General features: G+C 41.6%; 2 protein-coding genes across 2 annotated transcripts in view; one reads left to right on the forward strand and one right to left on the reverse strand.

The window, feature by feature from the left end:
- LOC109420984 (uncharacterized) overlaps window positions 1-3444 on the reverse strand; it is a 41577-nt gene extending 38133 nt beyond the window's left edge. Inside the window, exons 1-3 of the mRNA XM_062847806.1 lie at window positions 3120-3444; window positions 2537-3054; window positions 1607-2321 (exon numbers count right to left, since the gene is read on the reverse strand). Of these exons, the coding sequence (XP_062703790.1) occupies window positions 1607-2321; window positions 2537-3054; window positions 3120-3348 (1462 nt within the window). The 5' untranslated portion in view covers window positions 3349-3444. The remainder of the gene's footprint in view (window positions 1-1606; window positions 2322-2536; window positions 3055-3119) is intronic.
- A 7508-nt stretch (window positions 3445-10952) lies between these two features.
- On the forward strand, window positions 10953-13962 carry LOC109428544 (zinc finger protein 135). The gene is made up of 4 exons (XM_029859014.2): window positions 10953-11207; window positions 11270-11793; window positions 11869-12640; window positions 12920-13962. The coding sequence occupies exons 1-4, from the start codon at window positions 10982-10984 to the stop codon at window positions 13840-13842; spliced, it is 2445 nt and encodes an 814-aa protein (XP_029714874.1). The 5' UTR covers window positions 10953-10981; the 3' UTR covers window positions 13843-13962.
- Window positions 13963-20993: the final 7031 nt, after the last annotated feature.

The raw sequence follows: 20993 nt of genomic DNA on the forward strand, positions 1-20993 counted from the left end.
GTTCGTTGGGCTACGAAGCCCACCTCGTTTTAACTGGGCGCCCGTTAGGTGGGCTATAGCCCAGTTAAAACGAAGTCAAACGTCACTTTTTGACGTGAAACTCGATTTCTTTAGGTTGGTAGCCCTGAATCGCTATTGTTAGAGATTATTTGACAGCTGAAAACTCAGCCCACCTAGTGAAAGTCTTTCACTAACTGGGCTATGAGCTTAGTGCAACGAGCGAAAGTTGACTGTAGTATTACTTTGCGAGTATGAAAAAAAAAATCACTTCCACTGAATATGCTTACCATTTAGCTTATATTGGAATATGTTTTCGGCCTTCACAATTTATTTGCTCTTAAAACTTAAAGCAGCAAACCTGGCAGGATCACCAATGTAAATTTCCGCACTACAGTTTCGGCCGATTGCCGCAAAATTGCCTGCAGTCTGTTTTGGATGACACGTGCTTGCCGCCCGGTTGCTGCGATGCGAAAGAGGGCGATCGTCGGCGCCGCGGTCTCTCCTGTCCGACCGGCTCGAGTCTTCGTGTCGCTGACGACCGACGACGTGCGCGTCGCGACGTCGCGATGTCTGATGGAGCGCGAATATTGTTGTCGCGGTTGGGTCGCAGTGTTCGATGATGCACGAATGCTGACGATTCGCATCTCTGCGCATAGGGTGCTAAACTGGTATGCCACAACAATGTTAACATCAAACATCATTGGGGCATGTTGCTGCCTGTTGATGCACACACAACAAATAAACAAATAAACTCCCCACCGTGGACGATTGCCCTTTTCGCTTCTAACATTCTCCATAACACCGCAATCGTTTCGCAAGAGAACTCGACCACTGTAAATAGCTGACGAGGATCTTATTAATGATGGCCTTAGTGAGCCCTCGGAGTTTTGCTGCGGGCTTTACAATTTCAGCAACATGACGAACTAGCTTCGTTAATAGATTTCGCTCCTCGTACCTACTGTGTCAAACTACCATCCTTGAACTGCAATGTAGCGATCCGGTTGTACAAACGTTGTCTCCATGTCGGGTGCTGGGACATGTGGGACCTTCAATTCCTCCTTGCGGACGTATTCGCAGTTTCAACGTCTTGACAACAGCCTTCACAGTTGAGCAGTAAACTGTAGATTTTCAAGGTTCTGTACGGTCTTCAAGTGCTGTGGCAGAATATCCCAATTCATAATGCATACTGCACTTGTTAGCCATTGTCAATTGAACTAACAACGTACACAGAGTTGGCATGGAACACATAATATTGAATGACATTAGTCAAATTACCCTGACAGACCCTGAACAAAAGCACCTTCTGAAACGGGAGCGGGACATTTGGCATAAAGTCATTTGGCATAAGGTCGTTTGGCATAAGGTCACTTGGCATAAAGACATTTGGCATAACGGTCATTTGGCATAATGGACATTTGGCATAATCGAAATGCACCCTTCTTTATTATGCCAAGTGTCCATTATGCCAAATGACCGTTATGCCAAATGTCTTTATGCCAAGTGACCTTATGCCAAACGGCCTTATGCCAAATGACTTTATGCCAAATGACACAGACCCTTCTGAAACTTCTATTACATACACAATTACATTCCAGTTGATACTCACCTTCCTCCATCGCCTTGTGCTTGTGCCAGTGCATTTGAAACAGGCGCTTCCGGACGAAGAACTCTCCGCAGAAGTCGCACGTAAAACCTTCCGATTTGTGAGCCAAGTGCATCTCCTGCATATGTCTGCGGTAAGAATGCGTAACCTGGAACCGCAAAGGGCAGTAATCGCACACGTACGGATAAAGATGCGTTCGAAGATGGTGATTGAGGTTGATGACCGTCTTGAACACCTGCGGCACCTGCTCGGTGCTACATTGATCGCACTTGTAGGGAATCTGGTCGATATGTTGCTCCAGATGGGTGTCCAAAGCATTGGCATCTTCGTTCGCTGTGTCACAGATGTAGCAAGTGTGAGGAACCAGCTTTGGTCTCGGTAGAATTTCGGTGATCTTGAAGACGATAGCTGGCTTAGAAACACGGGTCTTTTGTTTACAGAGGTCTTTCCACGAGAAAACTTGCCTGGGTGTTTCTCCAGCCTTGTCGTCTTCCGCATCTGATATTTCTATTTGGTCAACAGTTAGGTCATTATCAACATCCATTAGATGATCATTCTTAACATCTTGAGGCATATCAGTCTCCTTTATAACCTGCTCCGCTTTTATAGATGATGGTTCTATTGAAGTAAGATCAACGTTCTCAGTCTTGACGGTGACAACGTTTTCAACTGGGGCAACAGCAACATTCAGGCTTCTAACAGCCGGTGCCTTTACAACCTGGAAAGATAAGCGTATTGCATATAAATCGACTTTACCTGATACGCCGCGTACACTATGTGTAAGCTCTATGGGAAACCTGATATATTAAACATTTTTATCAAAAACAACGCACATTGTTGATGCAACCGATCCGATATAGGTATATCGAATGAGCGATAGGAAATCCGGACGATTGAAACTTTTATCTCAAGCTGCCCCAAAATAGTAATTACCTTTATTGGTTTCACCGTATTTACCAAACTGTTCGGATGAACTGCATTCCCATGTATCGCTTGGTTCGGACGAGATCCATAATATTCATAGTAAGCCTGCAACTGATCGGAGTCGATCATGTTCTGAAGCATAAGATCGTGCTGAATAAACTCTATCCGAATCTTGTACGCCGTGTCGACCTTTCCCACACAAGCACCGCAAATCTTCGTCGGAAGACCTCCACCGGAGTCAATCACCAATCCGGAAACAGCCTGTATCATATCGACCAGGTTGTCGTTCCGCAACTTAGAATTGAGCGGAATCAAATCCGTTGCCTTTTTCAGACAGATCCGACAGAACAAGATAGGCAGCTGACCCACAGTTATTTGTGGCACCGTTCCGTTGGATCCTTCGTTTGTAACTGTAGATGTGTTTCCCGTAGACATAGTCACGGACGGGTCCCCCGATACCATCACGTCATTCCGTTCAGCCAACTCATCGCTCTCGTCGTCATCCGGGGAGTACACCATTGGGACAGCTGAAACAAACAGAAAAAAAAACTTACAATCACGAAACCCCTTCAAAACCAAACACCAAACTCACCGCCCTCGAGCAGTTGCTTCTGTCCGTTGACCTCCGTCAGTTCCAGCTCCAGGAAATGCTCCGAGCAAATGAACTTGGTTTTCCAGCGGAACCGGGTCGGGTCGCCGGCGCCGACGAAATCGATCCACTGCTGGCGAAGCGCATCGTCCTGGGGAAATGGGAAACAGGCCACTTCGGCACGGATTGCCTTCGAGTTGGGACAGATCGGGATGCAACACAAGCGGACCATCCCGTTGCAGCTGGAACTACTGAATACTCACTTTTAGGATTTTTTGTTCAGAAAATATACGAATTATTTATCGAATTTATTCGTGAATTTCCGCGGTACTTTGCTCGCTCAAGTAAACAAAAATATTTTTCTGCATGCTCAAACAGGAGTTGGCTAAATCTGCCAAACACAAAACTCGCCGAAAGACACGAGGAATACACTGAAAAATATTTTAACCCAGCAAATAAGTTTTGAAAACTTAAACAGTTTTTAGAGGTAATCACGTTCAAATGTATGCGTGCCTTTTTTGTAGATGTAGTTGTGAAACTGTGAGGAAAACATTTGCACTCCTACCCCGGATGTTAGTTTTATCATTATTTACTCGTTTTACCCAATTTAATTGGGTAATATTTGCATGTGCAATCTGAATAGCCTTTGAATCGGCGTAACTTTTGTGTGAGGGAAGATTCAAATATTACGTCCATCGTTTTTCGGAATTTCTAGACCCCCCCTCCCCCCTCTGTCACGCAATTTTCCTATACCCAATACACGTACTGTCACACTTTCTAGATCCCCTCCCCTCCCCCAAATGTTGGACTAATTTTTGAACGTTCCCTGAGGAAAAATTCGCGCTAGTGTTCGTGTGTTCAAATTTCACTTATGTCCAAGCTTATGTCTACACGCTCGCGTCAGAATACCATTTTTTCATTGCTATCTCTGTCGCTCTTCAAGAGGCCCCATTTAAAAATACCCATTTTCAAGTTGGGCGGCCCAACTCATAAATGGGTATTTTTAAATGAAGCCTCTTGAAGAGCGACAGAGATACCCGGATAAAAACTAACCATAGGGTGTTTGGTGAAAACCATTCCTGCACCATACAGTGTACCAGCTACAATAATGTATATTGTAATGAAATGGTTCACTAAAAGCTTCGCACATTGTAGCTACTATACATTTACATTCGATTTTTATGTAACACTATATTTATATTATATTGTTTTTCTTACGTTTGAACACTTTTCCGAAACATTATTTTCCGTGCATTTTTAATTATTTATTCAGTTTTAGATTTTTTTTCCGTGCTTTGTTTTGTTGATCTTTGTGACTTTTATGATGCAAAGGAAAGGAAAGAAAAAAGTGAATAAGTTGAAACATCAATTTAAAGTCAATAAAATGTTTAAATAAGTAGTAAACCAGATGTCTTAAGAATCGCAGATCCAAGAGATATGGCGGACTAGGTATGTAGAGTGCGATGAGAGGAATACGATTGACGAACTTTATCTTTGACGTAGAGCCATCTCTAACATATGGACTGGACTGAATACTGAAAGAAATTCTAATATATGTTCGTCTGTGGGTTCGCTTTTTAACCTAACTTATACTTGAATCGAACTTGACAGTTTTCTACACACTCAATCACCTCTTCCATGGGGTGGGACACTCGATCTCGTATTACAAATATTACTAATATTAATGCTGATATTAGAAATATTATCAAGTGCTCATTGAAATGTTGGCGTTGTTTGCAGATGTCAAAACATTATTTTTCAATTAGGAAAACCAACATCATTGAACCGCTTGAAAGTGCCAAGGATTATTGTTCTTCTGCTCCCGGATAGTCCTTTATTATGTGTATCATGTCCTGCAGATCATTTTCAATGAGTTATATTCTTGTATTCCAAGGATGTTCTTTACATGATACGGCAAAGCTAGGGACGCATAATGGGACCCAAAGCACGAATGAACTCTTCACAGAGGGGCTATGGTTCGATTGGAGACCAAGGCCACTTCCGCTTGGGGGTCAATTGGGAGAGCCGCGTAGGCTGGAGACCTGACCTGACAACCGTCAAATCAATTTCGGATGATGCCACTCATGTATTTGGTTGTCGCGGTCCATCTATGGTCCGGAAATGCTTAAAACATCCATAAAAAAATAAAATTTAAAAAGAATGGAAATTAAAACGAATTAAATTATAGCAAATTGTAAGATTTATTGCAGGTAGTATTAGACAAAGTTTTTTATGTCCAAAAAGATCAGCTTAGTAATTTAGTGGGTCAGCGTTAGTCACTGCTAATCTTTTCCAGAACTCGGATTCACTACGGCCCTCTGGCTGGTCGGGTTGAAATCTACGGCTGACGCGGCCCTCACCAATCGATTAGTTGGGTTTTTCCCAGGTGGATATGGTCTTGATCGTATTTCGATGCTACCTTGCTATGTGGTTGATATTAGTCGTGTTTTAGATCCCAAATTTTAAACTGTGCGCCTTCTGAATGTGTTCATTAGATAAAGCCACGGACGGGTTCGATTTTCAGTCTGTCCGGGATGGAACGCAGACAGAACTCCAAGCTAGCCAGATTAGCGGACCTGCCAGCAAATTTGACTGATCGGCACCGCAACGTGGACGTTCCAGTGAATTTGGCTGATGGGCATCACAACGCGGACGTGCCACAAAATTCTGCGGATGGGCACCACATATCCGTATCCAATATTTTTGTTGGGTTATATTATGAGATGCCTGTGTAACGATTATCGTTTCTGTGCCGCTCCCAGAAATATGAATAAATCTAAAATTAAATGAAAAGTTTGCTATGCGTTAAATTATTAGGATAACGATAAAAGCTTACCACATTATTGGACTGCTTAATAAACGATATTTCGGCACCAACATTTCAAAAGGGCGTAACTGCATTTGCAAGTAATACCTTCTTTCAAAGCTGTAGGTCGTACTGCCTCCCTTACACTCAAACCACCGTGGTTGTCGGAAAGAGGAGAGTTTTTCCCATCTGGTACATGTTGTGAAAAACATGGAAATCATAACACATGATCCACAGCTTCAAAAGAAGGTGATGATTCCAAAAGCAGTTACGCCCTTTTGAAATGTTGGTGTCGATTTATATTAACAAGACATTTCTTTGTGTATGAAAAATCACAGCCACCTTGATGTGCATCATCCGATATTAATGAATTAATATAATATTAATCGAATATTAATGGATATTACTGCCAATATTAATGAGTGTCCCACCCCATGACCTCTTCCCTGTTCGGTAATTTATTTTACGGTTCTTGAACCGTAAAACGGCAAAACTACTGAGTTTTCAGCTTTCCACACTGAATTTTGCTGATGATCAGTAAACGATTTCACTTTTAACTGACTACGGTAATTGTTAGTACTGAACACACCGTAAAACTGAGACTTTACCGGTCATAAACGAGTGGAACGGAAAAACTCAGTAAAAACAAGTACCGAATTATCGGCTAAAACTAACTTTTACTGAACTGCCAGTAAAGACAATACGTCAACAAAAAAGGCGCGGTCGTCAATCGTCAATGTCAATCGAGAACTTTGGATCAGCCAGCACCGGATTCATCGTCGGAAATTTGTGGATTCAGCCTCCTGCGGGAAACAGTTTTTCAGGTTTTTTATTAAAATTAGGCGCCTTGGTCAGCTGCAAAAGGTAGGTCTTCCTTCGGCATAGTTCGACGAGACTAGTGATCTAGTTATGAGGATCGGTTTTACCATCTGGGCTGCTAATTGCAGGTGAAGATAGTCAATTAGTCAAAAAAGCAGATTTGCTAGAGCAGGGTTCGGCTATGTTCTCCTGCAACTCCAATTCCAGATAATCGGTAACAAGGATCCATGCAATTAGAAAGATGATCCATTTCTTGCAACAAGCTCGTTGTATAGTTTCGATTCCTCCTCATGTTTCATTTAGCAGAATTTTTAATGAAAAGCTGACCAAGGCGCTTAAATAAAACACTCAAAGTGGGAAGGGTCCTGCAGGAAAGCGCTTGAACCATAAAGTAGCGTTGTTCCGATAATATGGTATAATCTAGCAATGCTAAATAAAATTAAAAAATGAAAATTTCATTTGTATTCCGGAAAACCGGGTTCCGCCAAGGGGAATGACATATCCTTTTCTAACCGGAATATCCGCATTTATCCGTTTCTAACCGTCGCTAACCGTTGCTAAGCGAGCTGCTAAGTGAGCAGAAGTTAGACGCGGTTAGCGACGGTTAGAAACGGATAAATGCGGATATTCCGGTTAGAAAAGGATATGTCATTCCCCTTGGGTTCCGCTTTAACAACTGAAAAACTCAGCAATTTAGGAGTAAACAAACACTTTACCGAAAAAGACAGTAACAGTTTTGGCGCGAACATTTATATTTTGACAGATCAGAAATTTTTCCCACTGAGTTTTCGGTAGCAACAGAAAATTACTGAGTTTTCTCTGCTGTTCAAAAACCCAGTAAAATTTTACCGAGTTCGGTAATCAAATCTGAGTGTGTAATGAGTTGTTAAATACATACGTGTATTTCAAACTTTAGTCAAACTGAAGCCTCAATATTGCAATAACGGTTTGGCACGCTGTAATGATACTTATGTACGTCGTCACCCACTTCATGCAACTACATTAGTGGTCTAATAATACTTAGCGCGCTCGGCATAGTTCCATCATGCCGCTCAAAGTGTTGCCACAAATAATGCTTAGTTTGCGAAACCCGGTTATCAGCCAGTGTGGGGCATGGGAGCCTAAGCTTCAACTGGTCATGCAATCAGAGACTACTCAGACTTAGACGTGGGCGATCCAATATATGAAGAGTTATCCAAAACGCTCTGGAGAATTCCCAAAGCGCATTCTCATAATGTTAGTAAGCCTAAGATGCCATTAACAGGAGGAAAATTACAAGATAATATAACAATACATATATGGTTTATGAAATGTAAAACACAAGGTAATACAATACAAAATAACAAAAGAGAACCATTCCGAAACCATTTAATTAAATGTATAACCAGTAGTGAAATTACAATTAAAAACAATATATTTACGGTACAATTTATTGTTTGAAACCATACGTGTACCATACAATGTACGGTATATTAAAACCCACGTATCAGTTTTTAGAACAATTTATTTACAATATAATGTATGGTTTTGCAAAAATATATATATGGAAAAAAAATATTTTTTTATATACCGCATTTAGTTCACCACTGGACTGCGAACTGCGACTTCATAAGTGCGAAAACGTAAATAAAAGTGCGCGATTGCATCAAATCAGGTTGATGTCTTCGGCGCACTATTTCTTCAATCTATGGTGAACAAGTGCTCTGAAGACACCGAGTTGATTTGATGCTATCGCGCACTTTTATTAGCGTTTTCGCACTCGTAAAAACTAGTGCGATAGTCCAGTGGTGAACTAAATGCGCTATATTGTTACGATACTTAACAACCCGTATAGTATATTGTAAAAATCTTATTTACAATTTACTGTATGGTGTCTACATTTCATTTTATTGTTTTTGTATTTTTTATTTTTACAGTGGTGTCTATTGTAAAAATATGGTTTTAAATAGTACTGTTACAATACAACGTTCGGTTTTTCTACTGTATTTTTTATTCGGGTGGAACACATAGCGTCCGTTCCGTCAAGGTTTGCGTTTTTTTGACAGTTTTCCCATGGGAAATGTGTCAAACTACTGTCACGCACACGCAAACGTATGCATTGTGTGGGGCACTTTATTTTATTTTCTGGTTAACAGGGTTAAAGCCTGGAACACATAGCGTCCGTTCCGTCGAGGTTTGCGTTTTTTTGACAGTTTTCCCATGGGAAATGTGTCAAACTACTGTCACGCACACGCAAACGTATGCATTGTGTGGGGCACTTAACAGCTGCGCCCAATCCGACGAGGGATGATTAATCGCTCCTGATCAGGTTAAATAGTTTTCGGCGAGTATGGCCTTTACCGAACCCTTTGCACATCCAGCTCCCGGACCACCCTTTTGTTTTTGTTTGGTTTGGCTCGAAACGTCAAAATAAGTATATAAATAAAAGGAAGGCGATTTTCTTACAATTTTCATACAAAACTAGTGAAAAATAGTAATTTCAAGTGGCTAAATTAACTGCAAAAACTGGACTATTAGGGTAAGAAATCAAACTTTGAACTAGTCAAAATGTAATCTTAATTTGAACCATTTTGAAATTCATTAAAATGACGTACTTTTTGGGCAAATATTGTCCCGAAAAAGATGTTAAACAGCTTTCCGTAATATAATCTGATAACGAAAGCATTAAAAGCATTGAAAAAAGCGTTTTTGCCATCGAAAATAAGCAATTGAAAAATCACTGTGATTTCACCTATTTCCCCCCAGAGAAAGCCCATTTTCGGTGCACCCATACAGCTCATGCATTGCACCACACGCAATAAGTGAATACGTCGAATGAAAGCTTATTTATCGTAGAATTGACCAACCGAATAATATTCCGCATCTTTCCGCATTATTTGTCATAAAATTATCAAATTTAATGTCGTTTTCGTTTTTGCGGTGGTGCTACACCGGTGCAGCACTTTTGCACCGTAAGTGTTCGTTTTTGATTTTCGTGCTGCACCGGTGTAGCACTTTTTCTGCACCGCTCAAGATAGTGCAGCACTCAAAAATTCGAGAGTGTAGCGAGTGTACACCGTGTCCACCAATCAGCGTTTGCAAAGTTGTAAATATTTTGGTTTTTATTCACGCACACCCAGGGATAGGGTGCGACTCAAAACTCTTTGCGTGCCGCACACTCTGCTACGACACAGCACAACAAACTAGAAGGAGACGAGTACGCGCAATCGGTTGTGTGTTGCTCGCTTACTTTGCCGCGCGCTGGAGCTCTCACGCTCTGTCGTATGCACTCTCTCGGTGCTTGTCTCCGTGCTTAGCACTTGGCTTGATACTACGCACGATTGGAAAAATTTCGAATCAAACGACCCATCACTTGTCAACCCTTGACAAGCTTAACAACTTTGACGAAAACACAAACTCTTCAATTTATTTATTAATTGATTTTTTCTGTTTGGAGACAAGCGCAGTCCAAGCACCGTGCATTACTCCCTGCGCCGTAGAGCTAGTGCTGCGATTGTCTCTCGCACAATTACGAAAGCTCTCACTCATACGTCTCTTGTCTCTCGGCAAAACGGGAGATGAGCACTTGGGATTGTGTGAAGCACACGCTTTTTTCGCACCGCACGGTGCATGCCGCCAATCCCTGCGCACACCAATGCAACTGCACCGAAAATGTTCGTTTTTGCAGTGTAAAGTGTAGCACGAAGCGGTGTAGCACCGCCGCAAAAACGAAAACGACATAAATTTGAACTAGTGAACGGGGGTGAGCTTCTAGTGTTGGCCGGTAGATTGCGCTAGTGGTTGCTTTGTTTACTCTTGGGGGATGAAATTCGAACATTCTGAGTTGAGATTCCACTGGCTAATGAAAAATAGGTATAAGAATTAGCAGATTCATGTGATTTTTAATTGTTTAGCATGGAATTGGCTGTTTTGTGAGTTGCTCGAGCTGCTGCCGCCAGTAGTTCAAATTAAGATTAAAATTGGTTCAAATTATGATTACGATGGTTCAAATTAAGATTAAAATCATTGTTGATGAAAAATCGAATATTTCAATGAAATTCGGTGCAAATATAAACTTTTTACCATTTAACAGAAAGATTATACCCGTGGCTTTCATGTACATACGATTTTGCCGTAGTAAATTATTCACATATTGGAGAAAAAATCACTTAAAATTTGCACTGCTTCAGGAAGCCACAATTTGGTTCAAATTTTGATTACCTACCCTATTCAACAACCCCAGCAGTAGCCCGCCCACACAATGGTCCGTCTGTGCTGCATTCCGATTTGTCCCAACTCGAAGGCGGACCGTGGCGTCGTTTGCTTTCCGTTTCCGACGGCGGATGCCGAACAGCGAAACAAGTGGATCGATTTTGTCGACGGGAATCCGACCAAGTTCCGCTGGAGGGCCAAGTACATCTGCGCGGAACATTTCATGCAGATGGAACTGTTGGAAGTCAACGGCCAGAAGACGCTGATGGAGGGAGGTGAGTTTGGATGGGATTTTGAAATCTGTTCGGCCGGGCTATTATAATGTGTTGCATTCCAGCGGTTCCAATGGTTTACTCTCCGGATGACGACGAAGCCGATGAACTGATGGATCGAAACGATGTAATGATATCGGAAGAACCAGCAAAACCTTTATCCAAAAGCAATTCTAGTGCAATCACTACGGAGAGCGCAACGGCCGAAGCGGGTCCGTCGACGGAAGCGCCAGTTTTGCTTCGATCGCTGTTCTGCCGGATGTGTCTCAAGAAAGGGCTTGGGTTGATCCCGTTCAACTCGAAGCTGCACAATGCCAACTTGGTGGATATCATTTTCACCGTTGCGGGTCTCCGGGTGGACATTGATGGAGACCTTCCGACGAAGATCTGCGCCGATTGTGTGGGGAAGGCCGATTTGGCCTTCAACGTTCGGATGGAATTTCTTCACCACGAGCGAATTTTGCAGAATTTAATCAGTAGCAATCAACTGCAGGCACACTATGAGTCTTACGATAACCATCGGCAGGAGACGAGAAGTTTGAATAAAGTTTACCTAAATAATCTAATGGATAACATCAAACAGGAAGTGGTAAGTAGGGCAAGCTTGTATATTTATGATAAAAACCATCGGCGTCACTTGACGTTATCTATATATATCTTACAGATCAACGAAGAACCGGTAATGACTGTCGATTCTAACGGCAGCGTAACATCGATTCTAAAAGAGGAAATGTTCATCGATGAATCGATTCCGGAAGGAACCGAGATTGAAGTGCTAGAGGAATATGAGGAAGAACATCTCTACGATGAGGAAGATTCATCACTGGCAGACGTTCATGCAGCAGAACCGGAAGTCAAAAGCCAACCTGCAGCCAGTGAGCAGCGACCCATTCCTGTCAACGTGAACAACAAATTGAACAATCAGTTAAATGTGGAAGTCGAGCCGGATTCGGAAGAGGAACCGGAACCCAAACCAAAGTATGTTTACTCGTGGAAGGAGCTGTACAAACCGAAACCCGGCATTGTTAAGAAGCCTCAGTACAAAATTCTCGAATATCGACCGAAGCCGAAGCTAGTTCCGCACACGTGCTACGTCTGTGATACCGCTAACGAAGATGCGGACGCGTTGGAGGTCCACATGGAGCAGCACGTAAGCATTCTCCCGTACCGGTGCGAACAGTGCAGTACCGAGCAAAAGCCGCAGGTGCTCAAAACACTGATCAGCCTGAACCGGCATCTGATGACCCATCTCTACGCCTATCCGTGCGACTATTGTCCGCTGCGGTTTCTGACCCAGGCGTCGTACATCGAGCACATGAAGAGTCAGCACGAAGCGGGTGATGCCGACGGGTTTGCGTGCGATTACTGCGGACAGTTCTTCCGAAAAAAGCGCCAATTCTATCATCATTTGGCCAAGCACAAAGCACTGGAGCACGGTGAGTAGCTTTTACATATTGTTAACTGATTTAATATTAATCATTTACCTAAGTAGCCATCGAGCGCACTTTTGAGCAGACAATACTAAAGTTCAGGCACCCACCATTATTTTGTCTGTCAGCAAGGTTCTATCACAGTCGTTACATACGACAAGAGAATGCGAGATGTAATAGAGAAGGGAGAGTCGATGGAGAGAAATCGATCATGTTACTTTCGCCCTTATTTAAACTCAATCGAGATATGATAGTCATAATTACTACGTAATTTTCCCCTTCCAGGAAAATACAAATGCGAACATTGCGGGAAAGCCTTCGGCAGTGGTGCCCTGCTAAAGCGACACCTACGGATCCACACCGGCGAGATGCCATTCGAGTGCAAGAAGTGCGGCAAAAAGTTCAACCACGAGGCCAACTTCCAGAACCACAAACGACTGCACATCGGCGAGCGGGCCCACGTGTGCGATGACTGCGGTAAAACTTTTCACAACGGTACTAGCTTACGCTACCACAAGGCAGAACACTACCCGGATGATCCGCAGTACCGGCCGGCACCAATGACCACCCAGCGCCCACGGTATAATACGTCCTCCACTCGGAGAGCGCACATCCGGACAGATCCATCCTCCGGTACCAAGTACTATATCTGCGAGTTCGAAAACTGCACCTACGAAACGCATCAGTACCGGACGTTCTTCTACCATCGGTCGATGCACCTGAAGAAGTTCAAATGCGACATCTGCGAGAAACGGTTCCCGCTGAAGTGCACGCTGACCAAGCACATTGAAACGGTGCACGAGGGAAAGACCGCCGAGAGGAACCTGGCTTGTCCGTATTGCGCCAAGCTGTTCAACTGTAAGCAGAAGCTGAACCTACACGTGGACATCCACGAGGACAACCGACGGCACAAGTGCCAGTACTGCGATAAGGCCTTTGTTCAGAAGGCGAACTGTATGGCCCACGAGCGAATCCATACCGGCGAGCGGCCTTATGTTTGCCAGATATGCCCGGCGGCATTTATTACTTCTTCCGGGAGGAAGAAGCACGAGCAAACGCATGCGGAACTGGGCCAGTCGCATGGCCTGACCGAGGAGCAGGACGACTCGAAGGAGGCCTTCCTGGAGGAAGACGAAGAGGAGTACTACGAAGAAGAGGTGGACGACATGGAAGACGGGGAGGAGCTTGTGGAGTATGCTCCATTGTAAATGGTGGTTCGGCGAATCTGTGAGTAGATAGAATGTAAATTCCGGTAATTGTTAAGCTTATTGTGTGGCGCTATTAGGACATAAAAAACAGTGTTATGGCATTAGAAGAATATGGTGTATTGCTGAGACCTAGTTGAAGAATTTATTGTTTGTTTACAGACACCATTACTGCCTATTAGACCTGTTCACTTTTTTTGACTTACCCGTATCACATCAAATTATCAATCCACATGCAAAAACAAGGCTTCAGTCCAAAATTGAGCCAAATTGATAAAGGTTTAGAGGTGTATCAAATCGATTTTGTGTTTTTTCGAGCATTTTCAAGAAAATGTACTTCAATATCCAGAAAATTGCACCAAAAAGGTACCAAAAATACCGTTAAAATATAGTTAGAACAATACTCTACAACTTTGCCGAAGACACTACGGTGTTTAAATTGCGTATTTCAAAGTTTTTCAACAATTTTCGTTAAAAAATCACCAAAAAATACAATATTTTTACGATTTTTCATGTAAAAGTCATGTAATTTTACATTGTTTTAGGTGACTAATTTTATGAGCTATTGCTCCCATGTGTTACGAACATTTCGTCCATACATCATTTTAGTGTAGAAATTCGTTTTCATTGACTAATTATCAAAAGTTTGTCACGTTGATACTAAAAATTGTACAGAATTGCCAGCATAAAATAAAACAAAGTTACCCATGATTTAAGCGTCATTACACTTCTTTGTCTCATCTGCATCAGTTTAAATTTGGTGCAGTTGGTTGAGCATGAGATTGTGGATTCAAAGATTCAAGGTTCGAGTCCTGGAATAGCATTTTTTAGTAGAGTGCATAGTAGGAATGAAGTTTTTGTGCTGATAACAAGTAAGCTCCACCCACAGTTGTCTGTAAAATGTTGCATCCAGAAGCAGTTCTATCATCGTATTGAATTGTTTTAGCTAAATTGATCATTATCAAACAGATGCTCAATATTTCGCCCAGCTGATATCGTCGACACGATTTATTGTCAACAAGTATAAACTAAATATCTAGCTAGTCCTGGAATGGGCTTAATTCGCAGGTCCCGATCATTATTCTTTGGGAGATTGCGTGTAAGTCATGGCAGATTCATCATCCTAACTGCTACAAAGAAAGAAAAAAAAAGTTTATCATGTATTTGAGCTTGAACCTGGGACCTTCTGATCCGCAAGCTCGAGCCTTATCATCTGCACCATTTCTGATACTTAAACCAAAAGACATTAGAATACGATGGCATGACGTCTTAATCATGGGTAACTTTGTTTTAATTCGTGCTGTTAACTCTGTGCGATTTTTAGTATCAACGTGACATACTTTTGATAATTAGTCAATGAAAACGAATTCCTACACAAAAACGATGTATGGACGAAATGTTCGTTACACAAAGGAGTAATTGCTAATTAATTTAGTCACGTAAAACAATGTAAAATTACATGACTTTTATATGTAAAATCGTAAAAATATCGTGTTTTTTCGTGATTTCTTAACTAAAATTGTTGAATAACTTCGAAATACGCAATTTAAACACCGTAGTGTCTTCGGCAAAGTTGTAGAGTATTGTTCTAACTATATCTTAACGGTATCTCCGGCATTTTGTGCAATTTTGTGAATTTCTGAGTAAATTTCTGTGAAAACGGCTAAAAAAACATAAAATCGATTTGATACACCTTTAAATCTTCATCAATTTGGCTCAATTTTGGACTGAAGACTTGGTTTTACATGTGGATTGATAATGTGATGTGGAGAATCGGAGAAAAAAAAGTTTCAAAGTGAACAGGTCTACAGATCACATATCAGTCCCAAATTTTTCTGGGTTTCCTATTCATATGGGACAGTTATGCAATCATGGGCAGATTAGTTGTCTATATTTTTTTTTCTCTATTCTACTTACTAAGCATGAGCTTAGATGACAAGGTCGTTGCTGGAGTGAGGCAAAGATTTTTACTATCACTGCTTCTGTTCCTTTATCGCAATCGCCGAGATTCTGGTAGGTGCGATTGATCATGAACCAAATCGTGGGTTTCTGTGGCAGCCCATTACCACGGAGCACCTAAATTACTTCGAACTGGCTGATGACGTTGTTCTCTTAACTAAACGGCGCTCCACGGTGTACAATATACGTCACATGTTTACATCCAAAATTGATGTTTACATAGATTACTAGCCTGCCTTGTGATCTTTATTCCGTGAGGCGCTCTGATATGCAGAGCAAGCTCGATGATCTTGCCAATCGCGGCAGGCCTTACCATCAACGTCAACAAGACCAATCGTTGGATGTAAATAAGGTCAACCCTTCCAGCTTTACGGTAGCTGGGCAATCAGTGGAGAATGTGGAAAGCTTCCAATATCTTGGTAGCCAAATGGCGGCCGATGACGGCACCAAGATCGACATACGTGCACGGATCAAGAAGGTGAGAACTGCTTCTGCGAGTAAGAAATTTATGGTGTTGAGAACCACTGGATTGGCTCTCATGCTCTCGTCGTGCTGCGTTCTCGCTGATAGCATTTCGTTATGCCTTCGGTCGATGCACAATCGCAGAGAGTAATTAGAAGTAATGTAGTAACGCGTCGTCTTTGTAATGTATATTTTATAGTGTACATAAAAACTACGTTTTGACGAGCGGACAGAGTCTACCACATAGCGGAATACAGCGTCAAGGAATTCGGCACAGAAAGAATTTGCACACGCGAGAATACTTTTACGAAATAACTTTATTCAAAGAAATTGGGTATTTAACACGAACGAACTTGTTCCGTTGAACTTTCGGTTTGGAATGATTTCTTCTCTCGTCTCGCTCTCTGCGAGGGGCGAAATGTCAGGCACGACAACACCGCGGGCGAACCAAGGTGTCTGTATTGAAGAGGTGCTCCATTGTACTCCGACACGTTTTAATCTGTTATTCGCTACACCTGGGAGTTTAAATAGACTGTCATGTCTCCCGGCCACCCCGAACTCCAGGTCGTAGCCTATGGAAAAACAATCAGATTATTCGACGCACCAAAATCCGAATTTTTAACTCACGTAAAATCTGTGCCCAAGTAACAATCTTAATTCTATTTGGTTTTATTTGTTTTTATGATAGTTTTATCGGAACATTGCATATTCTAGTTGATCTTATCGGAGTCTCAGCTGAGCACAACTATTCTTCGTCAATATGTGGTTTTAAAAACACCTCCAAGAATACTTGAGGTTCAGTTCATAAAACCATAAACACAACAAGAACTGTTGAACTTATGTTCAGTTTTATAAGGTTCTTGTAGTTATCTTCAATCATCCGTTCTTGATCAAGAGTAACTGTTCTCGCATAAGAACAGTTTGGTACATGAAAAATACAAGAAAAAACTCAAGCATCAGATTTTGATTCTCATCGTTTCATTATTGCTGCCAATCAAGAACACCCACCCGGAAACCCAACCGCAACGCGGTGCAGTGCCAAGTTCCTCCGGTTGCAGCATTCAAAATGAGGTGGGTATGGTCATCTAGGACATCGTTTCCCGTGCAATCGGGGTTCCAATCATCGATCTTCATAATCAACAACTACTTACCTGTTGGAAGTGCTGACCGGAGGAATGAGGCACTGCACCGCATCAAGGCCGGTTATCGAAAAAGATCTGCTTGGTTAGCAACGGTTCCGGGCTAATAAATAAATTCATCGGACGAGATTCACAAAATCCACCGCGGTGCGATAATGTATTGTTTGTTTACAATTTGGCGTACATGTTTTATGACGTTCTTGGCGGAGTTTGCATAAACCTATATCAAGAACGTTATAAACCTGAGTACTCTTGAGTAATACTTCTTACCCTTGCATAAGATGAAATAAATTTAAGGCGTTCTGGATGGAGGCCAACCAGGCTGTACTGAGAACGTTATAAATCCTAGTATTCTTGAGTTATGCTTTTAGCTCTGGCATGAGTTGAAAGAAATTTAAGACGATCTTATGGTGATGTTGCTTAAAACCATCGATGATGGACCGACCACCGGCCTAGATTTCAATGGAAGCCATGTTGAGAAAACTCATGAGAAATGTTCGCATGACCAGGAATAATATTTTTAAATATTTTATTAGTGTGTTATAATGGAAGCGCGTTGCAATTTTTGGAAGTATCTTGCAACATATATACGATGAATTTTGCTTGGCATTTGGCATCCTTGTTACACCACGGAAATATTTCCAATTAGTGTAATAAATTAATCTCGATTACAATAATGTGTCATTTTCATTGTGTTTTTAATTTCAATTTAATTCATCAAACTTTTCTGTCGACATAAAAGCTGCATCAGCAACAACACTGACAAATTTATTATCGTTTTATCGTGCACTTGAAAAATTCTACAAGGAGAGAGCAATTCGCCTTGAGGACAACTTGGGAAGTACAACAAGTTTTAAGAGAAATTTAAAAACAACTCTCCAAGAGCATCTTAGGATGGGCCTCTTTGGTCTTATGGCGGGTTTATGCTTGAGTTGATGTCGTGTTGCAGAGCAATTTGGCTTATGCATGGTTTTAAAGAACAGGTGTTGAAGAATACTTCAAAAGCATTATAAAATTAATGTTGTTACTTGGGTGCTGTTGTATGCCAGTCAGTGCTGCAATTTTTCGACAGACCTTTATGATAGCGGTATTATGCTTTTTTTCATTTTCTCCGTTTTGGTTTTCCTGTCACTGTTGTTTTCCGATCAGCAACACGGGAGCGAAATGAAATAGGTACTCACACTCGCACGCAGCGTGCTGAAAGCGAGAGCTGACAGGGCTAAATTTCCATTCAATTTTCTGTAATTGAGTGTTTTCACCCGTGCTAGCGTATAGGGCACTCACTCTCACAAGCCACCGCTTGAGACGAATGGCCTTTCAGCATGAGTAGTGTGTGGATGATTGGGAATTGATCTTGTTGGGTCGCTCACGAATGGAGCGCTCGAACTCTGTCAGTTCTCACATCGAGGAACTGAAAACGACCGCCGCACTCATTCATTTTCGGCTGAAAAACAGGCACTGAGACTGATACTTTGCAGGACTGATGCCAGTGAAACTTGGTGTGTATCAGTGAAGAACACTCGACGGAAGCAGGTCTTCATCAATAGATGCCTGCGGTATAGAGTTCGTGCATGGTGGCCTCACAATTGGATCTCCAACGTAAAGCTTCATCGTCAAAGTCATCAAAAGCAGATAACGACAGAAATTCGAGAGCGGAGGTGGAAGTAAGTCGGTTGCATTTCTACGCAGGGGCGGGAACGAAATCTACAAATCAAGTTACAATTGGATTTGCTATACACACCAATCTAGTTCATTTTTGGAAGGTAATCAGTTTACGATATGCCGCAAATACACACAAAAAATGAGCTCAATCGGATGCAAGGCAGCCGAAAAATCGCGATGGGCCAAGGGGAATGACATATCCTATTCTAACCGGAATATCCGCATTTATCCGTTTCTAACCGGCGCTAACCGTTGCTAAGCGAGCTGCTAAGTGAGCAGCGGTTAGACACGGTTAGCGACGGTTACAAACAGATAAATGCGGATATTCCGGTTAGAAAAGGATATGTTATTCCCCTTGCGATGGGCTGGTGTGTGGTGTACAACCGTGTGTAACGAACCCTGACTATACTGCCCATAACTGCATAACAGTCACATTCGACAAAAGTAGGCATGGGAGAAAATGGAGTTTAAAGTTTGCAACATGCGCTAGTATGGAGACGAAACGAAATTTCAAAAATTTGGCAAAAATTCAAAATTAATCCTATTGCAATGAAATTTTCTACAGCTCCTCTTGTATGCTGGACGAACAGTCAAAAAAATAATCAGACCAAAATATGATTGATGGTACGCTATAAGGCCAGTGAGTATTTCCAGTGTGACTGTTATGCGGTTACATTCATGAATATTAGCTAATGAGACAAAACGACTTGGTATTTGTTTCACATTTTACAGAACATACTTTTAAAGTTCATTTGGGTAGATGAAAGTAGTGATGATTAGGAGATGATCCCCACTAGGGTATCGGGATGCTTCGTTGGCATAGCCCTTTCGTTCGGCCTATCTCAATGTAAACCAAAAACTCAAACAAACACGCATAACTGGATATCGGAAAAGCTATGCGCCAAACAACTGTTACATTTCGTTTCAATTTTAGCACTTTGGAGCATTAAAATTGAATGAAAATGTCACTTTGTTTAACTTTTGTAGACGCCATGATTCTTCGGCTTAGTGGGTAGTCTATACACATGATCATAAATGGCATGATTCTGGAACATTTCGAATTGACTTTTCAATAACTGAACATTTGATGCGACGGTTAAAGACGCTATTTTGAACTTGTGTATTTGTTTTCAGCGAATAATAACTATTTTACAAATTGAATGTGGGCCGAATATTGAGGACATTTTTTTCACTATGTACCCAAATCTTGGCCCATCAGTAAAGTGACGTCAAAAACAACGATAAAAAGGCGAAACCAACATTTCTTGCGTAAGAACCAGAAAGAACGAACAGGAAGAAAGATTTTTTGTACGGTGACTGTAAAAATATAACACAATAATAGGGTTGCGTTGTTTTCGTTACTAGATTAAGAAAGAACTTTAGTTAAAGTGATTTATTTATAGTTTTATGAAAATTTGGCTCCGAAAATGTAATTTAAAAGTAAGATTGGTGAACAAACAGAGATAATACTTCAGCAGAAATATTGAAAAAATAAGATAATAAATGGTTCTAGTGCATGGAAAGCAATAGGCCAACGTTGTATCCACTAATAGGCCAATTTTTGTACCATAGACCAACGTTGCATACCATCGCATCGAATCTTTTCAGCTTAATTAAGTAAATTCTTGAATATTTACGTAAGTTTACTTCCAATTGGAGAAACATGCATTGCCTAGAGTGTGTAATAGGGTCAACATATTATTTCTAGTGCTATTAATTCATGAGTTATGGTCAAAATTGTCAAGGCGGCTTGCAAATTAGGCCAAGGAATGGTACACATACCCTATTAACTCAATATTGGCAAAAACTGCAAATGTTACAATTATGCAGTTATGGGCAGTATAGATTGGAATTCAACAAGACATTGCAAAAGAGGTAAGCGGAAAGGCTCGTGGCAGCGCAGCCTCAACTCAGATTCAGCAGATTTTCTAT

This window comes from Aedes albopictus, chromosome 2, assembly GCF_035046485.1.
Source record: "Aedes albopictus strain Foshan chromosome 2, AalbF5, whole genome shotgun sequence".
Classification (NCBI taxonomy): Eukaryota; Metazoa; Arthropoda; class Insecta; order Diptera; family Culicidae; genus Aedes; species Aedes albopictus.